The sequence below is a fragment of the Heteronotia binoei genome, chromosome 2, assembly GCF_032191835.1.
Source record: "Heteronotia binoei isolate CCM8104 ecotype False Entrance Well chromosome 2, APGP_CSIRO_Hbin_v1, whole genome shotgun sequence".
NCBI classification, from domain to species: domain Eukaryota; kingdom Metazoa; phylum Chordata; class Lepidosauria; order Squamata; family Gekkonidae; genus Heteronotia; species Heteronotia binoei.
Genome location: NC_083224.1, coordinates 82677130 through 82701863, shown reverse-complemented (window position 1 = coordinate 82701863; position 24734 = coordinate 82677130). Strand labels below are relative to the sequence as shown.

General features: G+C 44.3%; 1 protein-coding gene across 1 annotated transcript in view; it reads left to right on the top strand.

The window, feature by feature from the left end:
* DEF6 (DEF6 guanine nucleotide exchange factor) overlaps positions 1 to 24734 on the top strand; it is a 92255-nt gene that overhangs the window by 48593 nt on the left and 18928 nt on the right. The window contains exons 2-4 of the mRNA XM_060231445.1: positions 50 to 190; positions 11318 to 11503; positions 23923 to 24150. Coding sequence (XP_060087428.1) covers positions 50 to 190; positions 11318 to 11503; positions 23923 to 24150 — 555 coding nt within the window. The remainder of the gene's footprint in view (positions 1 to 49; positions 191 to 11317; positions 11504 to 23922; positions 24151 to 24734) is intronic.

Sequence of the window (24734 nt, the reverse complement as noted above, 5' to 3'; positions counted from 1 at the left end):
TTTGGGTTGCTGTATAATCCTAAATGCTTTTCCCTCCTCCCTTTCCCAGGTGCTCTCTCATAACTTGTACACTGTTCTGTGTATTCCCCATGATCCAGTGGCACTGGAGGAGCATTTCAGGGATGATGATGATGGCCCAGTATCAAGCCAAGGGTATATGCCATATCTCAACAAATACATTTTGGACAAGGTAAGCTAATTTCCTCAGTGTCTCTATCCTCTTAGATGCTTCAAGTATGCTGAGGGCCAAATGAACATATGAAGCTGCCTTATACTGAATCAGACCCTTGGTCCATCAAAGTCAGTATTGTCTTCTCAGACTGGCAGCGGCTCTCCAGGGTCTCAAGCTGAGGTTTTTCACACCTATTTGCCTGGACCCTTTTTGGAGATGCCAGGGATTGAACCTGGGACCTTCTGCTTACCAAGCAGATGCTCTACCACTGAGCCACCATCCCTCCCCATGACATGGCTTGTTTCTGGGTGGGCCACAATTATGCTGTTTTGTGAGTCACCTCTACTGTGAGGTGTTTGGGACCCAATTTGCAACAGGTTCACAGCATTTGGAGAGAGGAAGCTTAAATTTCTTCCCCGGGCTATTTTCCCAACCACAGACCTGGTGAATCACTATTTATCTTATTGGGGACTGCATATAACCCCACAACAGGGCAAATAGAAGTGGCTTGGGGCCCTTTTCAGGTTAGGAAAATGGTATAGGAAAAAACTTAAGACTCTTCCCCCCCCCCCCCACATACGCATACTATGGTTCTGCTCCCTGCAGAATGGACTTTTTCCTTTACAGAAAGGAAAAAGTCCATTCTTATCAACTACCTTATCATTCTTATCAATGACCTTATCAACTTGGCCACTTCACTGCAACATCCAAAGGCCCACCTAGATGCACCATTGGGAGATCTCATGAACAGATCTCCCATTTTTAAATAGGAAAAACAGTTGCAAGAGGGAGGGGGGATTTCAATTGGCACTGTAGTACGGTGGGAAGGTGAAGAAAGAGGGGGTTAACCTTTTCCCTCTGCATCATTTTCCTAACCTAATTCAGTCCCCCAGAGTAGCTCTTCTTGTTGTACACTGGTATAAGTACTACACAGTAATACAGTAGCCCTGTTCATAAGTTATAGCATTCCAATACCAGCACACATCCATTTGTAAGAAAGAACCAACATGTATTCACTTTACAATTGACACCAGAGCAGGGACCAGTACCCAGATAAATTGAAAGTTTAAATCGCCCTTTGAACTGTACATGCACTGAACACAGCACATAGCATGGAACATGGGATGAGAATTACATGCTTCTAAATTAAAATCAAGTGTAAACTGTTCACTGTAACTTGTGGACATGGCTAGTGCACAAGCAACTCACAATATTTCAGGTACTTATTCTTATATCACTGCTTTGGAGGGTGGAGGAGTTGTTTATCTTATTTTAATAATTCATGTTGACTTTGCACAGGCAAGAATGACTATGGCTTCTCTCACATGGTGAGAGCTCTCCATGTTTTCTTCAGTGCTGTGAATGTCTAGGCAGGTGTGTTGGTAATGGAGTTTCTACATGTTGGGCTTTTCTGCACACTTTGTCTTTTTTTTCTGATTTTTCCTCTCTTCCTGTGCTCTGCAGCAGTTCTGCATTGGCTTTTGGGGCTCAGTCAACATGATGAAAAGGGCCTCATGGTGCAGAGTGTTAAAGCTGCAGTACTGCAGTCCTAAGCTCTGCTCATGACGTGAGTTTCATCCCCGGTGGAAGCTGGGTTTTCAGGTAGCTGGCTCAAGGTTGCCTCAGCCTTCCATCCTTCCGAGGTCGGTAAAATGAGTACCCAGCTTGTTGTGGGGAAAGTGTAGATGACTGGGAAAGGCAATGGCAAACCACCCCGTAAAAAGTCTGCCGTGAAAACGTTGTGAAAGCTGTGTCACCCCAGAGTCGGAAACAACTGGTGCTTGCACAGGGGACCTTTCCTTTTCCAACATGATGACTTGCTAACTCTTTTTTATTTGTTCTAACACTCTCCAATAACACTAATAAATATGAAATGCTATGAATAAGTGACAATGAATTATTATAGTTCTATAGCACATCATCAGCATTCAAATAATAAGCCAGCAATTATCTTGCTGCTCCCCCACCTCATTCCTTTCCAGAGAATCTGGACAAAAGCTGCATACATATATATCTCCTTCTATATCCACAACAAAATGAGCTGAAAACTTCATTTAAAGAATAGAAAGTGGAACTGCAAAGGAGTTGATCTCCTTAGCACAATAGTATTTACCAGTTTTTTAAAAGCTCTCTGATTGCACAGCAGGAAAAAAATGTTAGGAAAATGGCATCTGTGAGGAGCAGACTACAGGCAAATAACATCAGAGGACCTTTGCAGCAGGATAATTTGCGCATGACACACTAATGCGTTTAGATTTCATTCTTTCCCCAAAGATCAGAGTAAAGCAGTATGGAAAAGAGTATGATTAAAGAACGGTGTTGTGTGAATAGCACCCCCCTCCAAAAGTTACTCCAGTATGGGAGCTGAGGCAGAAAATAATAAGGTTTCTCACATTGGGGACCAAAACAGAAATGCACTGGGCTTTGGAGTTCTGTGTTCAAAGCTCCCAGCAATTTTTAAAGCTCAAATTCAGGGTGTGTGAGGGAACAATTCAGAAAGGGACATTAGGGTGGGGAGTAAGCCTTCTCCCTCTGTCTTTTCCTGACTTAAAATAGTCTTGGCGTGGAGGAGTTCAAACTCTCTTCTATGCCAGATTCCTAATATGAACATGGAACTCATAACATATGTCTGGTTCAGTGAGTAGGGAAATTCAAAGTGATATTGTGAAAGCCTCTTCAATGTAGTGGTTAGTGTGTTGTGTTGTGGCTAGAGAACCCTAGGTTCACATCCCACATACCTTCTTCACAGGGTTGTTATGAGGATAAAATGGGGAAGCTGTAGGGGCTTATCTGAGTTTTATTGTGGTAGGATAAAAATGTGATACTTCCAATACAAGATAAATCTTATTTCATATTGGGGAACTGTGTTAGCAAATGGTAATAGCTTGCCTTCCCATATGACCACTTACTTGGGGAATTTGTAAATCTGTCAAGATGTTTAAAAAAATCAAATAGATTTTAAAAGTCAACTGGCAAAAAAAATTTCACTTTATATAACCTGCTTCATTATGTGTCACAAAGAGGGGAAATAAAAAGCTGGATTCACAAAGTTTGGCTTCTTTTTGGGTTTTCCATTTTTCAAAGACATCTTTGTTTCTCAAGGGGGAATGATGTGATGTGTGGGCTGTCTCATCCAAGCTTTTGGAGAGAGGAAAAAGCCATGGCAATTTCAGCCTCTCTGGTCAATCTTCCAACAGCAAGTAGTCTTTGGAGCATTTTTTCCCTCCCAGGATAGCAAAGTGAAACTTTTATATAGCCTGAACACCACTTTACTTTGTGTGAGCACAACATTATCCTTTGTAAGAGAATTAACAAAATCATGACTCAAGAGATTTTGCCCAGTTAAGGCCTGGTTTATATTGTCACTGTCAACCCAACAGAATTAATCTGACTTAAACTGGGAAAGCAGTATAATAGTGTTCGTTAATTTGACCATCCAATTAGCAGTATGCAGAAAAGGTGCTTCCTCTCCAGTGACTCAGCATCCAGCAATAGTCCCATGTGGAGCAAACCCAACAACACAGGTGTGAAACAATTAAGGGAACATGCACATCAAAAATGTTGCTTTAAAAACATGACCTGTTTTGGAGAGAGGAAGGACAGTAATTGAGAGGAAGGAAAGAGGAAGGACAGTAATTGCTTGGAGACTCCTTAAGGTAGAGAAAAGTGGGGTATAAAAATCCATTGTTTTCTTCTTGGTTTCAGCAGAAAACATATTTCCACAAACAAAGTAATGGAAGCTGTAAAAGGTAAGAAGGACTCCTTTAAGCGGTGGAAAACCAGTCCAAGTGAGATTACTAAAAGGGAACACAGGCTGTGGCAAGTCAAATGCAAGACTGTGATCAGGCAGGCAAAAAGGGACTATGAGGAACATATTGCAAAAAACATAAAGACCAACAATAAAAATTTCTTCAAATATATTAGAAGTAGGAAACCAGCTAGGGAGGCAGTGGGGCCCTTGGATGACCATGGGGTAAAAGGATTACTGAAGGAGGATAGGGAAATGGCTGAGAAGCTGAATGATTTTTTTGCCTCCGTCTTCACTGTGGAAGATGAGAACTTTTTGTCCACCCCAGAACCACTAATTTTGGAAGGGGTGTTGAAAGACCTGAGTCAGATTGAGGTGACAAAAGAGGAGGTCCTCCAACTGATGGACGAATTAAAAACTAATAAGTCACCGGGTCCGGATGGCATACATCCGAGAGTTCTGAAAGAACTCAAAGTTGAACTTGTGGATTTTCTAACAAAAATCTGTAATCTTTCATTGAAATCTGCCTCCGTTCCTGAGGACTGGAAGATAGCAAATGTCACCCCCATCTTTAAAAAGGGTTCCAGAGGAGATCCGGGAAATTACAGGCCAGTCAGTCTGACTTCAATACCGGGAAAGTTGGTAGAAAGCATTACCAAGGACAGAATGAGTAGGCACATTGATGAACATAAGTTATTGAGGAAGACTCAGCATGGGTTCTGTAAGGGAAGATCTTGCCTCACTAACCTGTTACATTTCTTTGAGGGGGTGAACAAACATGTGGACAAAGGAGGCCCAATAGATGTTGTTTATCTTGACTTCCAAAAGCTTTTGCTAAAGTTCCTCATCAAAGGCTCCTTAGAAAGCTTGAGAGTCATGGAGTAAAAGGACAGGTCCTCTTGTGGATCAAAAACTGGCTGAGTAATAGGAAGCAGAGAGTGAGTATAAATGGGCAGTCTTCACAGTGGAGGACGGTAAGCAGTGGGGTGCCGCAGGGCTCGGTACTGGGTCCCATGCTCTTTAACTTGTTCATAAATGATTTATAGTTGGGAGTGAGCAGTGAAGTGGCCAAGTTTGCGGATGACATTAAATTGTTCAGGGTGGTGAGAAGCAGAGAGGATTGTGAGGAACTCCAAAGGGATCTGTTGAGGCTGGGTGAGTGGGTGTCAACGTGGCAGATGCGGTTCAATGTGGCCAAGTGCAAAGTAATGCACATTGGGGCCAAGAATCCCAGCTACAAATACAAGTTGATGGGGTGTGAACTGGCAGAGACTGACCAAGAGAGAGATCTTGGGGTCGTGGTAGATAACTCACTGAAAATGTCAATACAGTGTGCGTTTGCAATAAGAAAGGCCAACGCCATGCTGGGAATTATTAGGAAGGGAATTGAAAACAAATCAGCCAGTATCATAATGCCCCTGTATAAATCGATGGTGCGGTCTCATTTGGAGTTCTGTGTGCAGTTCTGGTCGCCACACCTCAAAAAGGATATTATAGCATTGGAAACAGTCCAGAAAAGGGCAACTAGAATGATTAAAGGGCTGGAACACTTTCCCTATGAAGAAAGGTTGAAACGCTTGGGGCTCTTTAGCTTGGAGAAACGTCGACTGCAGGGTGACATGATAGAGGTTTACAAGATAATGCATGGGATGGAGAAAGTAGAGAAATAAGTACTTTTCTCCCTTTCTCACAATACAAGAACTCGTGGGCATTCGATGAAATTGCTGAGCAGACAGGTTAAAACGGATAAAAGGAAGTACTTCTTCACCTAAAGGGTGATTAACATGTGGAATTCACTGCCACAGGAGGTGGTGGCGGCCACAAGCATAGCCACCTTCAAGAGGGGTTTAGATAAAAATATGGAGCAGAGGTCCATCAGTGGCTATTAGCCCCAGTGTGTGGGGGTGTGTGTATATATATATGTATATAAAAATTTGCCACTGTGTGACACAGAGTGTTGGACTGGATGGGCCATTGGCCTGATCTAACATGGCTTCTCTTATGTTCACCTGTAACCTTTTTTAATCTCTCAGCCAACTGGGATTGAAATTCCAAGTGTTATATCCCTCAACCAAGAGTCGTCCTCTCTTCCAAGTTTCAGCCAGATAGTAGGTAACAAAAGCACTAACTTTTCTGCCTCTTAAACTTTCTTTCCCATTGAACTGGGATGGAATTTTACATCTCATAGCTCTTACATAGTCTCCTCCTTGAAAATTTTAGGCAAAGTGGGGCAAGCATCCCCATTATATAGGCAATGAAAGGCACAACATATCAAGATCTTACTTTTATCTCTCCCCAACTAATTGGGGTGAAATTCTCTGCAATTGTGCCCTCAATCAACGGATTCTTCTTGCCAAACTGCTGAAAGGGTCCCTAGTTCATGGACCATTGAAATCCCGTGCAGGCAAAGGGATTGAGATGCATTTTTCCTTCATCCTTTCCAGTTGCTGGGATCCTGATGTGAGTGAAGGGTGGGAGGCCTGAAGTGAACGGAGAATGGGAGTTCTGGGAACCACTGCTTCTTTACACATGAATGGACAGATCTGAGCTTAATTGGGTTCTTGCCACTGATGCTTTTAGAAGAGAAAAGATCGCAAACTAGGGATTTTCACATAGAAAGATCTGATCCTTCATCATAGATCCCTTATCCCTCATCTTGCCTTCTCTGTGTAGCTTTTTACTTTTGAGATGCTGAAATCCTTATCTCCTGGTGAAATCCTAATCTCCAGGCAGTCTGATGCAGAGCAAGGAGGAGATCAAGCACATGAGGATCAGCCTCTGGATCTTCATTTGCCCTCATGGAGTCCTTTACATAACACAGAACACACAAAAAATGCTTTGTCTTTTTCCCCAAAGGTATCAAGTGGGCAGGCTTAGGTTGTAGAAGGGAAATTGGCCATGACCAAAATTTCTGCCCTTTTTTTTCCACACATGTACATCAGAAGGTGAACGCAATGCATTTGATCTTGCCTGCTATTAGGCTAATGTATCTGGAATGACAAGCAAAGAGTGGCCTGGATTATATAGAATGAGAATCTGCCTCAGGTCACTGAGCCATGAATGTGACTGAAAAAAACATGGAACACAGAAAAGCCAGTTAGAGATAGCCCTGTGCTGTGTAAGCATAGACTAAGTGTTCATTTTTGTTCAGGAGAGTTGTAAGGAAGAGATCAGCTTAGAGCCAGCTGATAAGTTAAAGTAAATTACTGACCTAAGTTTTGCCAGAGCTGCTGAGTCACTCTAAGTAGCAGCTGAGCTGGAGGAGGCAAAGGGAGCCAGTGGATCAACTTTTTTTCTCTGCTTCCAAGATAAAGCTAAGCAGGAGGGAAAAGCTTTCTTATAGCACTCGTCTTATGGGGGGCAGGGAATACTCCTGCCCTTGGAGTCTGGATTTATTTGGTTTTTAACTGATTTGTTATTGTTTGTAAACCTCCAAAGGCACTCCAATTTTCTTTGCCTGGCTAGCACAGACTGTAGAGCACTTCTTGCCTTCTCTGCATTAATAAAGAGCCTTTCACCTGATTTGTGAGAGTGAAGCATGCACCTCTGAATTGGAACTTAAAGCAAGAGACCTACATCCTGGAATCATACAAGAGTGTTTTCATTAAAGTCTGAGGCCCAGGTAGAATGGAAAGATGCCTGGCTGCTATCTTTTTTCTCCTGATGGATTTGCTTATATTGGCTAACAGCTGAAAGGAAGGAGGGGGCTCTCAGCAAGAGCTAGATCCAAGCATGATGGCTCCACCCTTACAGACCTTCAGACTAAAATACAGTCTTGATAGGATGACAAAATGTGGGTAAGACTTAATAGATAATCTTAGACTTTAGTAAAGTCACCACCATAAAAAATGTAAGGCTTTAGAGGGAACTTTGCTACCATTCCTATTTCCAGAACAATCTGGCATAGAGAGTTTTGGATTGTTTCATGTCTTTGGATAAAGCGCATAGAGCTGGGTCAGGGGCCTTGTGCTTGATTCCTGGCTGGCTGCCAGGCACTGCCCACTCTGAAAGATCTGAATGCCAGTTATATGCAGACTAGTTGGAAAGTAGCACCCTGCTACAAACCACAAAGATATTGATAGGGGTTCTTTTTAATGGTGCTTGTTGTTTCTGTCAGCTAGTTGGAAAGCTGGCATATCTGTTTGGTATGTTACCCCGGTTTAAACATTAAGACTGGCAAAAATTTTATACCATTTTGCTTGCTTCAGAGTGCTTTTCCAGGCTTGATATTAGTGGACAGGGGAATTACCTTGTACATGGGGTTTTTCTCACTTTATATGGTTTAAAGAAATGGTACCTTCTTGCCAATAAAGATGTTATTTGCTAATTGTGCTTTCATTATTCCCCATTGGGGCCTGCCAAGATGCCTTATAAAAGTAAAAAAAAAAAATGAAAGCCAGTGTGATAGAGTAGTTCGGGTGCTGGACTAGGTTCTGGGATGCCCAGTTTCAAACCCCACTCTGATATGGAAGCTTGTTTGGTGGTGACCTTGGGCCAACCACACACACTCAGCCTAACCTACTTCATAGGTTTTTGTGAAGATAAAATAGGGGAGAAGAGAACTGTCATGACCTACTCTGACCACTTAGCAACTCTGACTCAGAATCCCTAGAGGAAGAACCAAGGTTGGTGACTAAGGTTGCCCCCTCCACTCTCTGGCAGGGGACTTTCACACACGCACGAAGCGCTCTCCGACACAATGATGTCACTCAGAAGTGACGTCACTCGGCAGTGATGACACAATGACGTCACTCGGAAGTGACATCATCACACCACTGCTGGCAATCGCGGCTGCTCTAGGCATTTCCGGGGAAACTCTATGGTTTTTCTGGACGTTCTAGCCATTTGGGAAGGAAAAACTCTATGGTACCTATTGTACCATAGAGTTTTGCCTCCCAAATGGCTACAGCGTCCGGGAAAACCATAGAGTTTCCCTGGAAATGCCTAGAGCGGCGGCCATGCACTGGCACAATGACATCACTTCCAAGTGACGTCATAGCACTGACAATGTTGTGAGAGGTTTCCCCTGCCCAGCCCACTGTGGGTCGGTGGGTTGGGAACCTCCTGGGCAGGAGAATCCCTGCCCAGACCGGGGGCTTGGCAGCCCTATTGGTGACTGAGTAGGACCAGAGGAACCAGGAAGGGCCTAGCACTGCAGAGTCACCTGTGGAAAATGTCACAGATCCAGACCTTAACTACTTCTGCACTCCTGACCCTTCTCAGTGATCATCTGTATGGTAATCCTGGCTTGTTGAGGAGATCAGCGGAAGCCTGAGGCCAGAACAAGAACAATGTAAAACAGTTTGGGTCCCAAAGAGGAGAAAGGAAAGGAAAGGTCCCCTGTGCAAGCACCAGTCGTTTCCTACTGGGGTAATGTTGCTTTCACAACGTTTTCACAGCAGACTTTTTATGGGGTGGTTTGACATTGGCTTCCCCAGTCCTTTACACTTTTTCCCCAGCAAGACCTCGGAAGGATGGAAGGCTGAGTCAACCTTGGGCCGGCTACCTGAATCCATCTTCTGCCGGAATTTAACTCAGGTCGTGAGCAGAGAGTTCAGACCTCAGTACTGCAGTACTGCTGCTTTACCACTCTGCACTATGGGGCCGCTTCAAAGAGAAAGGCAGGGTATAAATGATGTAAAATACAATAAATCAGATATTAATTCACAATGTGCTATCACTAATCAGATATCCTGAAGTAATTAAAACATCATAGAATAAGCAGAGCATAGCAGACACTATTTGTAAAAAGCCAAAATTTCACTCAGGTGGTTCTTCATTAGAATAGCTTACAACAGGTATTCTAAAAAAAAAAAAAACTTGCCAAAAAGTTCGGTTCAGAGCTTTCTAAATGCCAGGAGTATTGGAGTCTATCTAGCATAATGTTCCATAACGACTGGGCAGCCACTGGCAATAGCAAGATTAGCATTAGCTGCACATTGGAAAAGCAGTACACTATGTTCCATACAAGCCTGGAGATCATGACTATGGGATTATTTCCTTTTGGGTAAGCTTTATGCATTTATTTCTAATATACAGACAGAATGCAGTCAAGAGAAGTTTATTGTCCTTTGGTTCCCAATAATTTCATATCAAACTAAAAATGATGTTTTCCCAAAAAACAATTTTATCATGATCTTATTTACTTTCGATATGACTGATGTATATGAGCACTGAGTAGTTACGTCTTTCTGGCGATGCCTGCTCTTTGCATTTAAAAACAATGTAAGATGGTTTAAATATGGACTGTTTGTACATATCTGCTTTACAATTACCACACTGTGTTTCTAATTCATCTTGTATTTGTTATGATTCTGGAGAGATTTTGCTGACCTCTATATGGAACTATAGCTCTATTTTTTGTTGGTTTTGTTTTGTCAATTGAAAATTGGTAATAATATATATATTAAGAAATAAAGACTGGGCAGTCACTGAAAAGGCCTTAGCTTGTTTGAGGAACAACAAGAAGGCTGTGCTCTCATGAAGGAAGGGGTTCCATAGATACATGGGGGGTTGTTCCTTTAGATATGGTTTCCAAGGTCATTAAGGTCTTTTAAAGATTAAAATCAGCACCTTGAATGAACCCAGAAACACATCAGTAATCAGCATAAACCTTTAGAACTGGTGAGTTGTTTGTTCAGATAAAAGATGGGGTGCTACATGTTGTGGACCAATTGTGGCTTCTTGGTTGCCTTCAAGGGCATCCCTGTGTATAGATATAGGTTTGAACTGGAGAAAAGTATTTCAGTGTTTATATCAGGGAAATGGCCATTAAAATTCTTGGGGTTTGTCTAAACACTGTCAGTAACTGAGTGATTGCATCACCATATAGGTGACCACATGCAGCCCTCCCCCAAATGATATGGCTTTAGTATCATTAATATTTGTGTAGATCAAGACTTCAGCAGAAGCAGCTTTTCTTACTCCTTTGTTGACACAAAAGCAAAATCAGAATTGTGCCACAACATGCACCCAGAGTTTAGACAACACTGAAACTCGGGATGCTGTGAGAATAACTGTTGCCTATTACCAGGTGATAAACCCATCTTTTCAGTTGCCATGGAGGTGAACCATCATGAAATCAATAGAGTGGAACAATATGATGACAGTGTTTCAAATAAATTCTTTTCATTTATTATGGGAAAAAGAGTCTGCTCCTCCTTTGCATATGAACATTTATCTCCCCTTCTCAGCTTCTTCATTGATTAAACGGAAATGGGAATGCTTATCAGTCTTACGTCTATACATAAAAGTATTATCTAAAAATGCAAGATGGTGGCATGAAAATATTGTTACCAAGACTTTCCTTCTGCAGCATCTCTTAAACAATGTTCCTGATATTGTGCCAAAGGAAACAAAATCCTGAAACAGGAGTGATTTGTGCCCTTTGTTTGCAGGTAGAAGAAGGTTCTTTTGTCAAGGAGAATTTTGATGAATTGTGCTGGACATTGACAGCAAAGAAGAATTACAAGGCAAACCGGAATGGGAACAGTGTTATATCCCATGAAGATGCATTCAAGCTTTGGTGCTTGTTTAATTTCTTATCTGAAGACAAGTACCCTCTTGTTATGGTTCCAGATGAGGTAGGATCATTTCTGAGTAATTTTTTTTGTTGCATTTGTGATAAAGGGTGAGTCACAGGAAACATGTTTTGCATTGTTATTGGATCATCCAAAATAACTATGTGGTAATCATAGTAGCATGAAGCCCAGTTATATGGGCATCATGACTATCTGAAACTAGCTATTACTGATTTCTGCACATGCACACAATTCTACAGATCCATATTACAAGATTGTTACATTCTCATCTGACTACTCTAACCATGACACTATACCACATTTACTGGTAGTGCAGCTGTTCAAATAAACTGATAAAAACACTCAAAATTGCACTCTGTGTGTCAAGATGTTATACCTTGTAATCAAGAAATCCTCCCCTTTTGGGCATTATGTTAGTGAAGATGCACATTCCTGAGCAAGCAGTTATGGTAATTATTTCATATATAGAGCCTACAAAAGGCACTAAACATCCTGTGAGTACTATTTGATAGTTCTACTTCAGGGGATGCAGACAGTATGTCTGTGCTGGTGCCATTGCATACAGTTCTGCTTGCTGTCATCTTTGAAGGAAGTAGGTCCTGCCTGTCATGTACACTGGAACATAATGCCCCTCTCCTATAGCTCCGCCTTGCTGTGGAAGCACTTGATCCTCTACCATGCACTGCTCTCTCTGGAATATGCTGCTACATTGTGATCTTTACCTGACCACCTCACTTCAGATAGTGTGTTCATTGTGTAGTAGGAAAACTCTGTTGCTCCTTAATAATCTTCACTTTCAAACTTTGCATTAAATTCTTGCAACAACTGCAGTTTTTGCTGAATAATATTAGTGCAGTAACATTGTCCCTGCTAGTTTGGACTAGGAGGTGTCTTCAGATTTACTTGCACTGCTTCATGTTGAGACAACTCTAGAACAATACCAGAAGTTGTATATTGAATATTGTTTAGCCCATGTAGCTTAAACAGCAGTTTATACTGAAGGTTCCAAGGCCTGTATGGGAGCAGTATTAATTCACAAGCACCAAAACAGTACAAGAAAGCTTCTTATTCAATCATCTGTGTTTATCACTGAATGTCTTGCAAACTAATTACCATTATGTCAAGTTTCTGTGCTTTAAGTTAGTCTGTGTACTGACTCCCACAGCTCAATGCCAGCTCTGAATCCATTTGAGTTCAGCTTGCACACACTGCTTCCTGTCACCAGCTCCCAGTTAGAGACACTTGTTTCCCTGAAATATACTGTTGTTTGTTTTGTTGGGCTCCTTGGCATATGAGAATTAGAGGCAATGAATTGGCTGACCAGCCTGTCAGGATTGCAACCAAATCTGCAGTTCAATGTCTAAGGTTCCCATCTCTAAAATGTATGTAGGGCGCATTTCCTGGCAGTCTGAATGGCCAGGTGCATGATGCACCCACCCCACACTTGCATGAGCAGTCTGAATGCTCCTCTTGCACGAGTGTGGTTGGTGCCTCTCCCGGCAGGAGGGAGGCTGTGTGAATGCTGTGGCACGGATCAAAGAGAGCCGGCTTTTTCAGAGCTGGGATACTGCTGAGCCAAATCTCTTGTGTGATCCCACTCTGAAGCCTTCTGGTTGGTTAAACTCTTTAAAGGACATGGAAATTGTTATGACCTAGTCACCTCTGAAACATGAGTTTTTAAGAAGTATAAACTGCAGTGCCTCATTGCATAATGTAACATATGATGCCATGCGGCCTAGAAGCAGTTGTGCCAAAAAACCCCTTTCAGATACCTACCTCTTTATAGTTCCAGTTATGTATACCCTGCCAGTGATTCAGTAGAGATTAGCTGAATTCTTTTCGTATTTTCCATATGTATTACCATAAAAACAAATAAGCCTTGTTCTCACACCTCTGTAAGGAGAACTGCCTCATACTTTTGAGAAACAGTGATTTTGAGTGCATCCCAACTCCTATTCTTGTCACATTTCATTTATCCCCCTCACTGTCTGAATACTAATTATCTGTGCATTCATGTTCCTGTTGTATGTATGAACTAAAGTGGTAAAGTATCAATGGTGTTCCTGCCTAGCTCATTGGAGCCTTTAGGGTAGAGCTTGGGGACTCAGGAACAATGGGCAGTAGGGTCCAAATCCCTACTGCCCCGCTCCAGTCATGGGCTCCTTGCTGGTTTGAATGATCCAATGAAGTGTATATCTTTGGCCCAGTTCTTCAGTCAGAGTGCAGCCCTATACTATGCTGTACCGCAGCGGTCCCCAACCTTTTCGGCACCGGGGATCGGTTTTATGGAAGACAATTTTTCCACAGACCAGGGGGCAGGGTGATGGTTTCAGGATGATACAATTGTGCACTTTATTTCTAAAGCGTTTGGTGTGGTGGTTAAGTGTGCAGACTCTTATCTGGGAAACAGGAAGTGACGTCACTTCCGGTGACGTCACTTCCGGCGATGTCATGCCACCGCCGGAAACAGGAAGTGACATCACTTCCTGTGACATCATTTCCCCCGCGCCACCTGCCGGAAGCAGGAAGTGACATCACTTCCTGTGACATCATTTCCCCCAAAATGACATCATTTCCCCCAAATGCCACTGCCGGAAACAGGAAGTGACTTCACAGCACTTCCTGTGACGTCCCCAAAAATCCCCCAAATATCACCGCCGGAAACAATTTTGTTCTCAAATCCTGTATATACTTCATCAGTATATGGGATAAGGCACTTTCTCAACTGTGCTGCATAATGCAGCCTATTTATTTTGTCCTGTTTGCTCTGTTGGCTCTATCTGCGCCACCTTCATCACTTTCGGGGTGTGGATCCCCCAGTGGGGTGGGCTCCCGACACCCTCCGCCGGCTGTTTCTGATAGCCCTGCGCCCCCTCTTTCATTTGATATGTGTCCCGTGTGGGTGCCACCCTCCCGCCGGGAGATGCCACAAAATGAGCTCCCTTGAGGCTTATGGCGGCAGGGCTCGGGGGAAGCGAGCTAGACTGCTGTTCTTTTGAGGGGTTATAGAGTGTTTCGAGCCCATCCCTGTGGCATTGGTCCCATCGTTATGGGACCCAGGTGGCCGGCACAGCGGCCCGCCGAAGCAGCCTGTTACTAATAACACAGGTCGAGATGCGGAAGTGATCGACAGGCCCCCTGGGTCCCACAACGATGGCGCAGCTGAAGCAGCCTGTCGGTCACTTCCAGGTTCCTGTCCTGCATCTCGACCTGTGTTATTAGTGACAGGCTGCTTCGGCGTGCCGCTGCGCCGGCCCCCTGGGTCCCACAACGATGGGACTGATGCCACAGGGACGGGCTCGAAACACTCTATAACCCCTCAAAAGAACAGCAGTCTAGCTCGCTTCCCCCGAGCCCTGCCGCCATAAGCCTCAAGGGGGCTCATTTTGCGGCATCTCCCGGCGGGAGGGTGGCACCCGCATGGGACACATATCAAATGAAAGAGGGAGCGCAGGGCTATCAGAAACAGTCAGCGGAGGGAGTCGGGAGACCACCCCACTGGGGGATCCACACCCCGAAAGTGATGAAGGTGGTGCAGATAGAGCCAACAGAGCCAACAGGACAAAATAAATAGGCTGCATTATGCAGCACAGTTGAGAAAGTGCCTTATCCCATATACTGATGAAGTATATACAGGATTTGAGAACAAAATTGTTTCCGGCGGTGATATTTGGGGGATTTTTGGGGACGTCACAGGAAGTGCTGTGAAGTCACTTCCTGTTTCCGGCAGTGGCATTTGGGGAAAATGATGTCATTTGGGGGAAATGATGTCACAGGAAGTGATGTCACTTCCCGTTTCCGGCAGGTGACGCGGGGAAAATGATGTCACAGGAAGTGATGCCACTTCCTGTTTCCGGTGGTGGCATGACGTCACCGGAAGTGACGTCACTTCCTGTTTCCGGCGGCGCGCGCGCTCTCCGCGCACCCCTGCCTCCCCCCCCCCCCGTTGTCCCTGGCTGGCCTTCAGACATTATGGTCACCCTATTGTGAGCTGCTCTGAGACTCTAAAATTCAGAGTGGAGGGCAGGATATAAATTCAATGTCATCTTCTTATTACTACTACATTGTAATATATAATGAAATAATTATACAACTCATGACCCAGTTGCTAACAGGCTACGGACCAGTACTGGTCCACGGACCAGGGATTGGGGACCTCTGCTGTACCAAATAAAGAGCTATGATCACTACTACCTCATCTCTTCCTGGTGTTGAACCCACTATATCAGGGGTGCCAAACTGTGGCCCACTGGCCGGATGTGGCCCACAGAGTGTTCTAATCAGGCCCTCCAGCAACTGGCCGTTGTCTGCTTCATTCTCCCTTCCCTGCTGTGTTCAGTCGCCATTTTGTATTTCTCCCCAGCAGTCAGCCTGCCAGCAAAGCAGCCTTTATTTGCTCCTTCTCCCCCCCCCCGCCTTTTCCTAAAGGGAGGAGGAGAGAGGAGGAGCCTTAGCAAATGAAAGAGCCTGGTTCTATAACTCTGCTGGGTGATTAAGTTTGCCAGACCCAACTAATCAACCTGCAGAGTTACTGAGCCCAGTCTTTCTTCCTTCCTGGCTGAGGCTCCTCCCTCTCCTTGTGCCCTGGGGGAAGGAAGGAAAGAGCTCCAGCTTCCTTTGCCCAGTCCTCACCTGTCACGGCTGGGGCCGGGTCAGGCAAAGTCCAGAGGCAGTCCAAGGTCTGTAACCAACAAGCAGGAGTGTCCAAGGTGCCAAGTCCAAATCGCTGTGCAAGTATCGCAGGTCCGAGGTCCAGAAGCCGAGGTCAGGGAGTCCAGAAGTCAAAAGCCAAAGTCAGGGAGTCAGGAACCAAAGTCAAGCCGGAGTGGATGCTAGAACGTCAGGGAGATGACTAGTTGCTTCCACAAAGCCTCCTCCCAAAGCCCACAGCTATATAGCCCTCTGCTGGCTGTTGCCCATTTGGGCTAATTGCTGGCTCTGGGAGGCAGCCAGGATCCTGTTACAACTCAAGCATCCTTGCTCTTAGGAGGGCCAGAATCCTCTCAAAACTCAGGACTCAGGGAGCGTCTTGCTTGTGAGCGTGCCGCCCTCCTCCGATCCCTGAGGTCCTGACGGAGGCGGTCACACACACGAGCCACCCGAGAGGGCGAGGCAGGGGGGCTGGGATCTTCTTCAGCAGGAGGCAGGGGTACTGGTGCAGGTGGCAGGGGTACAGTTTCCTCGGCAGACTCGTCTTCCTCTGCAGGGTCCCCAGCACCCATGACATCACCATCGGAAGAAATACAAACAGCACTTTTAAGACTAGCAATGTTTTATTGAAGGTATGAGCTTTTTGTCTTGCTACAGAGAGAAAAAGAGGGAGGGAGATTTGTTGGGCTTGTTATGGGTGCAGCTGGGTTCCCCTCATCTTTTTCATTGTATTCATGGCCTCCAGTCTTGCTCAATAGGAAAGTATGTGAACTATTTAGAAGAGAAATAACAACAAGCTAGCATTAGGCTGAGTGTGTGTGTGTCTAGCCCAGGTTTACCCAGGAAATTTCCATTGCTTTCTCTTTCACATTTTCCTTTGATTGGGGATCTTGAATTTAGACTTCCCAGATAGTAGGCTGATACTAATCATTGTACATGTACTAATGTTTTAAGTAAAAAAAAATGTGTTTGCACCCCCTTTATACAGTTTATATGTCCGCTACCTGGCATTACATTTTATGACACCCATGGCCCGGCCCGACAAGGTCTCATTTATGTCAAATCCAGCCCTCATAACTAACGAGTTCGACACCCCTGCACTATATTATAGTTCCTTTCCCTAAAAATGCAAGCTGTTTTTGGTTAATGAATGGTCAAGTTGCACAACTGGCATAATACACTCCCTGATATGTTTGAATGGTACATTTGCTAGAAAGGGTGCCAGCATTGTGTAGTGGTTAAAGTGCTGGACTAGGATCTGGGAAACTTGGGTGTGAATTCCCACCCCGCCATGGAAGCTTGCTGAGTGATGTTGGGCCAGTTACATACCCTCAGCCTAACCTACCTCACAAGGTTGTTATGAAGATAAAATAGAACAGAGGAGAATGTTGTAAACCACTTTGGGTCCCCATTGGGAAGAAAGATAGGATATATATGAAGTAAATAAAATAAAAAATAAAGTGTTGGGATGGCAGATATTGAGACAGGACTGGTAATGTAGGTGAATTTTAAGATCATAATGTGGACAGGTTTACTTTCTATTGAAAGATGTTAGCAGACAAATTGATATCTACATGAATCAATATACAAGTGATGTAGATTCACTATTTTCAAAAGAAAAGAATAATAAAAGAGGAAGAAAACAGTGCTCAAGAAGGTGGTTAACACAAGGCTTTAATCTAGACTGGTAATACAAAAGTATATACTTGGACACATGAAACTACTTCAAACTGAGCCATCATCTACTTAGACAGGTAGTGGTTCTCTGGGATCCAAGCAGAGGTCTTTCATGTCATCTCTACCTGATCCTTTAAACACGATATGCTGCAGATTGAACCTGGGACTTTTGTATGCCAAGCAAATATTCTATTACTGAACCATGGTCCCTATTTCTGTAATGAAGTGCATGGTTTTGCTTTTTTGGGAGGCATAAGCTTGCTGTATGCCCACTGAAAGAAGGAAACCGGTTCTTGACCCCCATTGGCATTTCCTGCCAGCACTCTAGCAGCTAGCAGGAGAAAAACTATTTTTTAAAATAACCCTGTTGACATGATGTTGCTTCCTGGGAAATATAGCCCTGTGGTTTTACCATAGAGTTTTTGATGTTTTCTAGAGAGGTGATGCTACTTCCAGAAGTGATGTCACACCATTGCTGACAAGCAGCCACCCCCACCTCCCATGTTCCCACTCATCCCAGTCTCCCTCTAGTTGCTTGACCAACCTGGGTCTCCCCCTCCCCCCCATTTTTTTTTTTATTTAACTGTACATAGTCATTCAGTTTGGGAAAGTAGAAGATTATGGGGTAAAACATTGCAGGACAACAAATAGTAATTGGATTTGAGCATTATTCTTACCATGAGCTTGAAGCATAAAGAATGAGTGAACCTGAAATACAACATGCACCAAGTTATTTATTTGACTTTTTGTTTCAGAGTGCTATACATCTGAAATGGACATATCCATTCTAAGTTCCTTCATGTATGAATATGCAATATATTTTTTCTACCCGAATGGTTAATTACTGTAAAAAATGCCATTCAGTCACGCAGAGCTTCTAATTACAGTAATAATCTCTAAATGCCACAAGGCATGTTAGAAGGAGGGAAATTTCTCTGTTTCTCAGTGCAAAGGCAAAGTCTCTATCAGGTGATTTATAAATCCAGAGAGCAGAGACTTGTTTACATTGTGCCCGAAGCCAGCAGAGACCTAGTCTGTAAGAAGTGCTTTTGGAGGATTCCTGCAGTTTCCATTGCATTCAGTCATTGGCGGACTTCAGATGGGGGTGGCAGCAGTCTACTTTTCCTATCCCCCTTGCAGATCAGCAGAAAAGATTCTGAGTGTGCACATACTCACCAGCTCTGCTTCCTGTTTCCCACCAAGACATTTCCTGTTCTTCAGATCTTGAAAACTTGAGCAGAGGTTTTTTTGTTTTGTTTTTTTACTGAAAACCCTTTTATTTGGAACTGAGCACCAAATGCCATGTTCAATAGTACAATATAATAAACTGTATAAGCTTTCTATGCCCCCCCCCCCCCGTGGTGGTGCTGCAAAAAAAAGCTGGTACGTACTGTCTTTCCCCCAGTACATATTCATGTCTGCAGCTGGAAGCTAGCCATATAAGAAGCATAACCTGTCCTAGTTGCATGCTGCCTTCTCCCTGCAATATAAACCAGTGGGCCAGAACAGGATGAAGACCTTCACAGGTCTGAACTTCAGGGACTAGGAAAAGCTGAGAAAAAACCTTCCAGTCCCTTCACTTCATTTGATATGTTTGTATGCTGCCTTTTGGTCTCCAAACTGGCTAACAATCTATTTTAAAGACTTAGAATTATTGTGTTGTGCTCCTGATTGTATTTTCCCAGGCACCTAACTTAAATTTCACAAAAGTAGCAAGAACTGTTCTGACTTGCTGGGCAGGAAGAAAACATTACTGTTCAGATAGCACTGGCAAGCTGTGGTGGCAGGAAGGTAGATCAAGAACAGGCTGCACCAGTGGGTAGGGAAATTATCCTCCCACTTACTGCAGTACAGAATGGGAGTATCATAGGCCAGGTAAAGGAACACACATGCAGCCAGTGTAGTCAGTAAAATACATTAATTCTCCTTTTACAATCATTTGGAAAATAATTCATTTTCAAGAATTAATTGATTGTTAAAGAAAAAACATGGACAGATTTTTGTCCCATGTATTATGTCCATTTCTGTCCCTTCCCTCCCTCAGATCTCATGTTGACTTAATCTTCTTATCCTGAACATAAAATCCAGAAGGAACCCCCTTTACCTCCAACCTAATACCAGTGATACTGACACATATTAAGACAGATTAAGGGAACTGAAGTCTTTGCCCAGCACGGATTCAGAATCATTTAAAATGCCCTTCTATTGGTGGTTAAAAGGATTTATTTGTAAATTATTTGTCTAATTACATTAATTATTATTTAATAATTATAACTAGTTTAACTAAACCCATTCAAATGTGATTAGGTTGTCATTCCTTTCCTTTCCTTTCTGAGCCACAGGGCTCAGTACTGGGTCTCATGCTCTTTAACTTGTTCATAAATGATTTGGAGTTGGGAGTAAGCAGTGAAGTGGCCAAGTTTGCAGATGACACTAAATTGTTCAGGGTGGTGAGAACCAGAGAGGATTGTGAGGCACTCCAAAGGGATCTGTTGAGGCTGGGTGAGTGGGCGTCAACGTGGCAGATGAGGTTTAATGTGGCCAAGTGCAAAGTAATGCACATTGGGGCCAAGAATCCCAGCTACAAATACAAGTTGATGGGATGTGAACTGGCAGAAATGGACCAAGAGAGAGATCTTGGGGTCGTGGTAGATAACTCACTGACAATGTCAAGACAGTGTGTGTTTGCAATAAAAAAGGCCAACACCATGCTGGGAATTATCAGGAAAGGAACTGAGAATAAAATCAGCCAGTATCATAATGCCCCCGTATAAATCGATGGTGCAGTCTCATTTGGAATACTGTGTGCAATTCTGGTCACCGCACCTCAAAAAGGATATTATAGCATTGGAAAAAGTCCAGAAAAGGGCAACTAGAATGATTAAAGGGTTGGAACACTTTCTCTATGAAGAAAGGTTGAAATGCTTGGGGCTCTTTAGCTTTGGGAAACGTTGACTGCGGGGTGACATGATAGAGGTTTACAAGATTATGCATGGGATGGAGAAAGTAGAGAAAGAAGTTCTTTTCTCCCTTTCTCACAATACAAGAACTCGTGGGCATTCGATGAAATTGCTAAGCAGTCAGGTAAAAACCGATAAAAGGAAGTACTTCTTTACCCAAAGGGTGATTAACATGTGGAATTCACTGCCACAGGAGGTAGGGGTGGCTACAAGCATTGCCAGCTTCAAGAGGGGGTTAGATAAAAATATGGAGCAGAGGTCCATCAGTGGCTATTAGCCACAGTGTGTATATGTGTGTGTGTGTGCATATAATTTTTTTGGCCACTGTGTGACACAGAGTGTTGGACTGGATGGGCCATTGGCCTGATCCACCATGGCTTCTCTTATGTTCTCACATAGGAGTAGCCAGATTAGGTAACTAAAGTTCTGATGCTAACACATTATCAAATTTAAATCAAATGTTGTTTAACCAAAAGGCTCATTACAGTTGCATATATATTTATTAAACATGGCTGAATATTTTCAACAAAAGTTCTCAAGTTAGACATAAAAGACTTGAAGGGGAAACCCAAAGGAGAGGGAGCAGGAGTACATTTTCCCTGGAAATAAAGTTCTGTATTAAAAATGAAAGCAACTGTAGCAGGAAGTGCTTCCAAAATGAAATGCTAGATTCCTTGAAGAGAAAGGAAATGCATGTGAATGCAAAGGACAATCTAGATAACAGCTGATGATTACCTAGGGTTGCCAAGTCCAATTCAAGAAATATCTGGGGACTTTGGGGGTGGAGCCAGGAGACTTTGGGGGTGGAGCCAGGAGACACTGGGGTGGAGCCAGGAGCAAGGGTGTGACAAGCATCACTGAACCCCAACGGGAGTTTTGGCCATTGTATTTCAAGGGACGGCACACCTTTTTAAATGTCTTCCTTTCCTCCATCCTCCCCTTCTCTCATTTTACTTCAGAGGCGGAGCGGGTGATGCCGCTGCGCTGCTGCCGCCTCTTCTCCGCTTCACCGTAGCTGCTCCTCCGAGATGGGCTCAGGCTGAGCTTCAGTTGGTGGGGGGGCTTGTTTTAATAATAAAGAAATACTAGAAGTGTGGATTCTGATCCAGGGAAGTTCAAATTCTAAAAAAAAAGCAGAAATACGGGGCAAACCCGCAGCCAGCTAACATTGGAAATACAGTTACTTAACACTTAAATGTGCCAGAACACGTTCTTCAGTGACAGAGCAAGCCAGTCTTCACATGCCCAGGAACCCTTTTTTTCAGGCATCGCTTCACACATTTCTGAGACTTATGATCTTCAAAAAAGAATTCCTAGAATTTAAATTAAGCCCTGGGTAAGAGCCCTGTGATGCAGAGTGGTAAAGCTGCAGTACTGCAGTCAGAGCCCTCAGCTCATGACCTGAGTTCGATCCCAGCGGAAGCTGGTTCAGGTAGCCAGCTCCAGGTTGACTCAGCCTTCCATCCTTCTGAGGTTGGTAAAATGAGTATCAGCTTGCTGGGGGGAAAGCGTAGATGACTGGGGAAGGCAATGGCAAACCACCTGTAAAAAGTCTGCCGTGAAAACGCTGTGAAAGCAACGTCACCCCAGAGTCGAAAACGACCAGTGCTTGCACAGGGGACTACCTTTACCTTTACCACCACAGAACTGTGGAATTTCAAATAACCAGTGCTGCCCTTTACACACAGAGAACAGCAACAAATCTCTTTTGGTGTCTGGGATGAAGAGGTTTAGAAACGGAAACCGACAGTGCAATGGGTTTAGAAATGTGCAACTCTTTAGGATTGCCTTGCAAAATGAGAAAGAGCTTACCTAGACTGGAGTCACTCTGTAGATAGCTGGACTGGTGAGTTTTCCCTCACCACTTTCCCCCCCCCCATAAGCAGTGTTCCCTCTAAGCTGAGTTAGCGTGAGCTAGCTCAGTTTTTTAGCCTCCAGCTCACATATTTTTGTCTTTGCTCAGGAAAAATGGCCCCAGAGCAAACTAATTTATTTGAAGTAGCTCACCACTTTAATGCCAGTAGCTCACAAAGTAGAATTTTTGCTCACAAGACTCTTGCAGCTTCAAGGGAACAGAGAGGCCATAAGAGATGTTTACTTGATGCACCTCCATAGAACAATTATTTAATTTCAGTATGTTAAACAACCTGGAAGCACCAAAGGCAATAACTAGATGCAAATTTTTTTAGAGCCAAACCCAGGATGCTGGTGGTGGATGGGAAATCCCAAGGACTTGGGGGGGGGGGCACGAAGGCCTCGGAGGCAGCAAGGAACAAGCCTGGGAGATGCAGCGGCAACCGGCCCAGCATTGCCCAAGGGGGCGAGGGTTTCCCTTTCTGCAAAGATTCCCCTTTTGCAAACTACCGCCCCCCCTCCAAGACTTTGAAGAAACCTCATCCCCACCCACCCTGTACCAAGCAGTTGCTGGCAAAGGGCAGAATAGGCGGCGGGCAGCAGTGAGGCCGGCAGCAGAGAAGGCATCGCTGTGGGGAAAAGAAGCCCGCTGGGGTCCACACTGTCTGGCAGAGCGCGAGGCAACTCAGCTCTTGGCTGCCCTCACGGCCTTCTTCCACCCCGTCCTGCAGGCCGGGCGTGGTCCCCTCAGAGCTCCTCCTCTGCCACTCGCTGCCTGCCTCTCTCCAGCAGCCAACCCACCAAGGCTGAGGGGGGCAGGCTGCGGAGCTGCTTGTTTCTTCCCCCCCGCCCCAGCACCCAATCTCTGATTTTACCTCAGAGGCGGAGCGGGCGATGCCGCTACGCTGCTGCCGCCTCTTCTCCGCTTCACTGTAGCTGCTCCTCCGAGATGGGCTCAGCCTGAGCCCATCTCGGAGGAGCAGCTACGGTGAAGCAGAGAAGAGACAGCAGCGCAGCGGCATCGCCCGCTCCGCCCCGCCTCTGAGGAAAATCAGAGAAGGGGAGTGTGGAGGCAGGCCAGGAGCATGGCGAGCCGCAAGTCCGGGTCCTTCTGAGGCGCAGAAGGACCCGGACTCGCGGCTCACCACGCTCCTTGGTGCCGTTTCCCCCCCTTCCCCCCACTTCCGTTTCTTTTACAGTGGGGGAAGAGGCTGTAAATTCTGGGGTCCCCTGCCAGGGCGGGAGGGTTGGGAAGCCTATGATTACCAGTGAGAAGGTATGCTTGATTTCTTCCCAGTTAACTTCCACCACATATTTTAGGTAGAGTATCTCCTGAAGAAGATCTACATGGCAATGAATATTGAACTCAACTGTGGGGAGCTAGATGACTACCTTTCCCAAGAAACCCAACAACAGAGTGGCTTGACAGTCTGGCAATTTTTGGATTTGGTTAATTCAGGCCGGTTCCTGCGTGGGATTGAGCAAGAGGCCATCAGTATGGCTGTTGAAGAGGTCTACCAGGAAGTCATTGGGGATATGCTCAAACAGGTAAAGACCTCCCTCCTGGTCAGGAAGTGGGACAAATACTGTGCCTGGTTTTGTAGAATCAGCCTAGAATGAACAACAAGTAAAGGGTCTGCTGTAGCAACCAGAGACATAGCTGAGAACTCTCTTTCCCTCTGGAGATATCCTTATTGGTTTGGTGAGTATTGTCCACTGCATATTTCAGTTACCTTTTCGGCAAATAAAGCACTAAATATTTGGAAAACATAATCTAACTTGTATTGAGTAAACCAGTAGCATACAATATATTTGCAAACCTTAAAAAGAAGGATGCAATAGCCAGCTGAGGAGAGGCCAGAGGGTTTGCATTGAAGCTGTATATCAATTCCATAGTATTTTGCTGGAGTGATAACTCCAGCTTTTGGTAACTACAGCTACAGCTTGCACAATCATTTTATACCATAGTTCTCATTTTGGAATCTGCAAGACTGACACAACATTCTTAAGGTGTCAAGTATGCTAAATCAACATGCTTGACAAACGAAAATCCCCATCTCTTTGGAAGAGCCCCGAAGGAATAAATAGTATGTGGGAAATGCTAGCATTTAATGAGAAAATAAGACTTTAAG